Raw genomic sequence first — 7888 nt, forward strand, 5'->3', positions numbered from 1 at the left:
AGTTTAGTCTTACCCATCAAAAGTTACGCGCCTGATAAAATTTGCCATATTTTCGATACTATGATGCCTATTACAAAATACTTGATTTTCAATTCAAAATCAACGGTGCCCGTTAATTGGAGACAGAGCTATTTATTCTAATTAACGGCCTTTGTGATTAAGGGGTTAGTCTTAAAGAATTGGAAAAAAATTTGAACTTTAGCGTAAAGAACGAGGTATTGACTAGAGGGTGAACCCACTAATATACGTAATAAAAATATACGAATATAGAAGTTCGTTACGTAAGTTAATTCCTAATTTACATCAGACCAAATTTCGAGAAAGCCATTTAGCCCAAAAAAAGTAAAATTAATATGCAAATTTTGTTTTAATTATTCATATACGGTGAGCCAAAATCAAAGCTGCATTAATTCAAAAACGTTCAGAAATTAAATAAAAAAAAAATAATTGAAAGTAAAGAGCGACATTAAAACTTAAAACGAACAGAAATTATTCCGTATATAAAAGGAGCTGTCCCCTCCTCAACGTCTCGCTCATTACGCTAAGGTTTGACTCTGTCTCACAACTTTATTTTTTAAACAATAAAAACTTTAGCACAAAGAGCTAAGCGTTGAGGGGAGGGGAGACAGTCCCTTCCATATACGGAATAATTTCTGCTCGTTTTAAGTTTTAATGTCGCTCCTTATTTTCAGTTTAAAAAAAACTTTTTTTTATATTTTCCGAAAAAGAAATGAGGTCTCCCAAGCGAAGGTAAAGCTTGTATTTCTTTTATGGTGCATAACTTCTCCCTGCCTGGTCAAATCTCGAATGTGATAATTCAAAAATAGGCAGAAGATCTAATGCTCAGACAAGTGTATCAATCATTTAAATTTGTCAAAACTTTCATAATGTGGAAATGATACCAACCAAGCTGTTGCTGTTCTTTTTTCAGTCCCAAACTTCATTGGTTTAACTTTTAAGAGTGACCTAAGCTTTCACGCTAGTAGAAAGTCAACTAAAATATACATCGTCTAAATCAACTAGAGACACACTATGAACAGTACGTAGACGAGGTACGGGTAGCGAATTCCCATGAATCTCCATCTTGTCAGTATCCAGAGCCTCATGGGACAAACAGGTTTTAATTGTCTCATCATTCGCTCTAATTTGTTGCTCACTTCAGCCGCACCAGGAGGGATACAACTGCAGCCTCTTCCTTTCCACAAGATAGCCTAAATAAATTTCAATCTCCTGTTTTAAACCTCACTCTCCCAGTCTCTTTCAAACTGACTGTTTTACTCGTCTGGATTCATCCATTACAAGCTACCTTCTGTGGTGACCACTCTTCGGATTTTAATTAATTTATAAATATTTAGGTACAATTAAGTATAAATATCTAATTCACGAGCACCAACAATTACCATTTACAAACACCTTTTTTTTCTCTGTTCCTTTTACTAGTCTTTAAAACAAGAAATCGCGGTCGCTTAGTTGTTTCACAATATTTCACTGTCTGCTATAAACAGCTTTAACAAAACCTACCTTCTGGTAAGTAAGAGGTTCCTAGACTAAATAAATAGAAACGGGAATCCATTTAGTAGCATGTTAAAAATGCAACATAAAAATTAGACACTGAGTAAAAACAAAACGATTAAAAAGAGAAATTTTCCCAAAAATTTTTTAAAACTCCAAAATTGGCACAAATTGCAAAATACAAAGCACGTGATTGTAACACAGTTTGAACTAGGATCAGATGTTCCTGGTATTATTTTTAGAGAAGAAAAGTCTAATAACAAAACAAAACAGGTGAGATCTAAAAGAACTAAGTAAGTAGACAATAATACACCAGAGATTAATACTTGGAGGTACTTAGGAAGTAAATATCGGATGGTCTGTGAATATCAACTAAGAATGCAAACATTAATCAACTTAGGAATAGCAGCCAAAATATTATACAAAACTAGAAATAAACGCTGATAACGCTAAGCACCAATTTCGATCTAAGAAGGAAATGGCAGAAACTTCAAAGTTATTAATAAGAAAGAGGCGTTTGTAAAAAAAAAAAAAAAAAAAAAAAAAAAAAAAAAAAAAAAAAGTCTAGCAATGGGAACAAAGGGAATGAATAAAGAACGAATCTGGCAATTGAATACTAATACTATATTAGTAGGAAGATTATTGCTCTCAAAATTAAACCTTCGAAAAGAACAAGAAACAATATGTCTCATAAGTTATACCACCTAAAGATACTCCAATTTAAACAAACATAAAATAAAATTATTATTGTCATCTATTACCCCTTTCACCTGAGGGAGAAGGGGGAGGAGGTAAAGGGTTGTAATAGGACCTTTCTGTTGACGGAGAAGGTGGACAAGAGGCATCACTCAGAAAGTTTGAATGAGGGGTCGGAGGAGGAGGATAAGGATCACTATCATAATCTATGACGTGTAGACGTCCAGAACTTCGTCGTGGAGGACTGTACATCCTACAAGAATCCGAGTCATCACACACATCTGTGCTACACGGAGTGGGAGGAGGAGGTTGATTTCTCTCCCTATAATGTCGATATGAGGTAGCATGATATGATGTACGAGTTCTAACGGACCCATGTGCTCTTACACAACACGGCCCTCGACAATAAACTCCTGCGTCAGTTGCAGGACTAGGAGGAGGATTTAAGGTTTCAATTGGGAATCCAGGGCCACTAGAACTAGAACTCGATGCACCGGTCACATGGTTTCTATCATACACTTGGCCACTATAACTAGAGCCATTCGTTGTGGCGGTCCCTTGTTTATGCACTGAGCTTCTGTGTTCATTTGATGCTCCAAGGACAGCGGGTCTAACAAGTGGATTCCTGGCAGCAGGGTCACCAATTGGGTCCATTGGCTGGGATTCAACCAACTCGGACGAAGCCAAACGTTTCCTCCAGCACACAGCAGTTACTATGATACCAACGATGACAAAAACAGCAGCAAGGCTTGCTAGAATACATTAGTGAAGAATAAATTAGAAAAGAGAAATATGTTACATTAACTTAAGACTTTGTCAAACAAAAATTGACAGAAACATTCATGGATGAAGGTAATTTGTGGTTCCTTTTGTTATTATTATATAATCGATCCAGGACAGGTTTTTTTGCAACGGTAACCCAAATAGTGCAACAACCGAATGTACTGTTATAGTGGAATAATTAATGTTCAAAATAGCCAAAATAAAGCGGCTTTAAAGAAGGAATAAAACCATTTTAACATGAAAACACGAAAAAGGGGTAAAAATTGAGATTAGGGTGGGCTGGGGCTCAGGGCTCTCTGCCTTTACAGACGCCAATGTTCTTATTTATATTATTTTACCCCCTATATATATACCATATGCGCCATCTACTCCTCATGTCTACTCGTTATTTCACAAAAGCTAAACATTTCTATTAGCACACAACCATATTTTTAAAGATGTTTTAAAGATTTAAAGATTGTTTTCTGTTTTTTTTTAAAGGTTGAAGATAAAAGGAAGGTTTTGTTTAAGAAAAATATATTTATAAGTCTCCATGTATTACAGGTACGCAAATGAATTTTTAGATAAGAAACCGGCATTATAGCGTTGAGAGAGTAGGCTAAACCGAAGAAAAAATAGAAAAGTACCAGACTAGGGCTAATTAAATATCTTTTGCAAGAGAACAGTACTACAAAAAGACCAGAGATCTGTATACATATATAAATTCAAGCATTTATGTGTCCATTGATTTGCACTTAAAATAGTCAAGCCAGAAGTAGGAACAACAAGAATGCACATTAGGCTATGATATGAACTATTTAAAGAGTGGTACTTGCACAGGGGCATCATTGGGAGGGGGGGGGAGCAATGGGGGGGGGCAGTTGTCCCCCCAATAATGTTGAGAAAAAATTATTATGTATCCCCATGCCCCTTGACTATCCTAATATGGACCGCTCCCCCCCGCAATTGAGCAACACGTTTATTTTTAAACTTTTTTTATTGAATAAGTGCTAAGTAACGATCAAGGTTGCATGGCAACTCATACTACCCTTCACTTGCGTAAATATTTCCAAACAATCCTTATTTCGAGCTGAATCTTTCTATTTCTCAAAAAATCGACCAAAAAAAAAACAAAAAAAAACACCAACATAACCAAGATTACTAAAAAAAAAAAAAAAAGAAACAATGGTGAGTTGAACATCCCCTTCATCAAGCCCTGTAAGTTTCAACTTAATACTATAAGCCGTTGCTATGATATCGACGATATGCGCTTTTGATAACCTTTATGCCCAAAGTGTGTTTTAATATAAACCAACTTCCTCCCAATATTTCCTAAAATTTTCATCTTAGTTCTCTTAGCCTTAATATTAGTTGCAATAGAAGTAATAGTTGGAGTAACAGTAGTAGTATTAGTAGTGGTAGTAGTATCAGTAGCAGCGTACACATATTGCCTTTTGGTCAATTGATCTTCCCCCGAAGCATTCCCAGAAAGTTCTAACTTAACACCCTAAGCCATTCCTGAAAAACGCCCTTTTGACAACCTGTATGCACATAGTGTGTTCTTAGTTCAACTTTCTACTAAATATTCTCCTGCATATTCACCTTCATACCCATAGCCTTAATAGTACTAATATCGTCTTAGTAGCAGTAGTAGTACGGGCATACTGCCTATTGGTCAGTTGAACACCCCCCCTCCATCATGCCCTGGAAGTTTCACTTTGACACGATGTCGTTCCTAATAAATTGCTGATACGTCCTTTTGACAATCTCTGAGCACATAGTGTCTTTTGATTTAGTTCAACTTTCCCCTCAACATTTCCTTTAATTTTTCACCTCAATATCGTTAGCCTTATTAGAAGCCGCTATAGAAGCAGTAGTTGTAGTAGCAGCCGTAGGAGCAGTAGAAGTAGCGTACAAATATTGCCTTTTTGTTCAATTGATCATCCCCCTCATCATTCCCTGAAAGTTGAAACTTAATACCCCTAGTCATTCTTGAGTTACGCCCTTTTGACAACATATATACACATACTGTGTTTTGATTTAGTTAAACACTCCCCTTAACATTCTCTGGCAGATTCACTTAAATGCCCTTGGTCTTTTTGAACACTAAAGGTCAAACATAGCCTCATTTTCAATTACAAATACTATATTTAAACAATGGGCAAATTGAATAACTTACAGCCTCAAAATTATCAGAATTATCTCGAAATTTTGAATAGATGTGTTTGGGGAATTAATGGGCGTGGGAAAGGGGCTCGTTGCCCTCCAAACACTTTTGACTCTTAAAAAGTGCACTAGAACTATCAATTTCTAATCGAATGAGCTCCTTCCGACGTTTCTACGATAACTCCTTCTATACGAAGTGCCTTCTTAAAAAAAAAAAAAAAGCATTGTGCTCAAGTCGCTCTTTACTTAGGCAGCGCTATTGCGCTGTCTATGACTGGAAATAAGACGTTATGAAAAAAATGGCGTTTGAGTATATGATATTGCATAAGTAATTTCATATATTTAGTATTTAATAAGGGTTTTGCGAGGTCGAGAGGTCGAAGAGGGGGTCCAAAGCGAGGGTCGAAGGCCCATGCGATTCGAGGGAGGCTGGGCAAAGAGCCGGTGATACTATGAAACATGAAAATCAAATTGAAAATGAATGAAAAATTAAGCAAGAAAAACGGGTTTTGATTTCAACGAAGCAGTGAAACAAAAATAAATAAAAACAAAACAACACTTTAATTAAAAAATATTCCGAATATTTCGCCCCACGTCCGGGAGCCTTTCTCAACGGAAAATAAATAACGAAAAAAAAAATTATTAAAAAAAAATAACACACATAAGAAAATACGGCAACTAAACACACGAAGACGAAAAAGAAAAAAGATATATAAACAAAACAATAAAGAAAATATATGAATAATGAAAATCAGAAAGAAGGCCGATGGAAGGACCAGAAATCGAGTGCAGATGAGGATAATAACAAAGTTGGCTTATAATGCTGACTTTAGGAACAGGCATATTGAACCTGCTACTTAAAGAGCTTATAAAAGATATTCAACGGATGAAGGTTATCCATGGACATGGGGGAACATAATCAAAATGCGTTATCATGATATTGAGGATTACCGGACGACCGTAGAAAATTCAGTTTTATACAAGTGTAAAAGAGATTAAAGCTACGAGAATACGTATAGCAAAATATTACTACTACTACTAACAACTCACCGCAGCACCAAGCCGCCTGAGGCCAACTCAGCTACGCACGCTCTTCCTCTATCCCAATCTATTCAAAGCCTCCCTTTTTACGCCCGCCCATGAAATTCCCATTTCCTTTTAATCTTTCTTTATGGCGCCCTCACATCCCAGGTGAGGACGACCTGTTTTCAATTTAGCTCTAGATGGTTGGCCGAAAAGAAAAGTCTTTGGCAATCTGTCATCCTTCATCCGCACAACGTGCCCTAGCCAGCTCAACCTTTCTTTCGTTTTAGCCCTAGAAAGCGGTATTGAACCACATTTTTCGTATAGCCTATTGTTTGAAATGCGGTCAGTCAGCCGGGTACCAAGAACAATCCTTAAGCAATTTCTCTGGAAAACATCTAGCAAATCTTCATCCGCTTTTCGGAGCGTCCATGCTTCAGAGCCATATTTGACCACTGTCATCACTGTAGCTTCTAATATTCTAATCTTGGTTCGCAGACTTATCTTCCTATCTTCCAAAGTTTTTTTAACTGTGAAAAAACACCCTTAGCCCTGGATATTCTTCTTTTAACATCTTCATTGCTCCCACCGTCTCTACTAATAACGCTACCAAGGTAGGTGAAGGTGTCAACCTGATCAATATTTTTGTCACCCAACGTCACCTCTTACTCTTCCCTTATACATAGCCTTAGTGACTTAGTCTTCTTAACATTAATTTTCAAACCAAATCTAGCACCCTGAACTCACTAAACCTCTTAAAGTTCATTCAGTTTCCTCATAATTTCATCTAGGATGCTTAAATCATCAGCATAATCTAAGTCCAGGAAACTGTTCCCTTCCCATGTGATTCCGTGGTCTCACATTGCCTTTCTTGTGCTCCTTAAGACAAAGTCTATCAAAATAATCCATATAAAGGTGGATTGAACACTACCCTGCTCAACTCCTGATTTAATACAAAACTAGCTGCTAACCTCATTTCATACCTTAACCGCAGCAGTGTTATTCTCTTAAATAGCACTAATCACTTTGATGTATTTGTCCGGTATACCATACAAGGGTAAAACCTTTACTAAAGCTCTTCTATCAAGAGAATCAAACGTTGGCTCCTAACCTATAAAACTGAGGAACAAGGGTATTTAAAAACTAAGGCACTTCTCAAATATTAGCCTAAATTTGAAAACCTGATCAACACATCCTCTATCTCTTCTAAAACCGCACTGTTCTTCTTTTAAAACTTTGTCTACGGCATCTCTCATTCTAAAAAGAATCATATTACCAAGTAATTTACTAACTACAGAGACCAGACTAATGCCTCAATAATTACCACACTCACTTTTATCACCTTTCTTATAAAGTGGCTTAATTAAGGTTTTCCTAAAATCGTTAGGTACTTCCCTTTTTCAAAAATTGTATTCATAATGTTTAGTAACTTATTTTTAACAACAGAGCCACCATATTTAAGAAATACATTTACCATACCATCAGCACCTGAAGCTTTATTATTTTTTAATCCTTTTATTACTGTTGCTCATTCTTCCTCATAAAACAAATCTTCCTTCACATCCAAGGAATCACAAAGTTTTTCATTTTCACCTTTATCTTTTCCTGCATCTCGATCTTGGTTAAGCAAATTCTCAAAATGTTCGGCCCATCTCTCTTTAGTTTTTTCCTTATCGCTAATTGCGGCCCCATTCCTATCTTTAACTGGGCCAAGTCTGGATTAATTACT

The 7888-nt window shown here is 36.4% G+C and overlaps 1 protein-coding gene across 1 annotated transcript in view; it reads right to left on the minus strand.

Annotated features, from left to right (window-relative positions):
• Window positions 1–2072: 2072 nt before the first annotated feature.
• The window catches only part of arr (low-density lipoprotein receptor-related protein 6), a 144859-nt gene continuing 139043 nt past the window's right edge, over window positions 2073–7888 (minus strand). Inside the window, exon 21 of the mRNA XM_089089617.1 lies at window positions 2073–2960. Coding sequence (XP_088945743.1) covers window positions 2263–2960 — 698 coding nt within the window. The 3' untranslated portion in view covers window positions 2073–2262. The remainder of the gene's footprint in view (window positions 2961–7888) is intronic.

This window comes from Artemia sp. Qi Xiang Cuo, chromosome 5 (assembly GCF_049724085.1).
Source record: "Artemia sp. Qi Xiang Cuo chromosome 5, ASM4972408v1, whole genome shotgun sequence".
Classification (NCBI taxonomy): Eukaryota; Metazoa; Arthropoda; class Branchiopoda; order Anostraca; family Artemiidae; genus Artemia; species Artemia sp. Qi Xiang Cuo.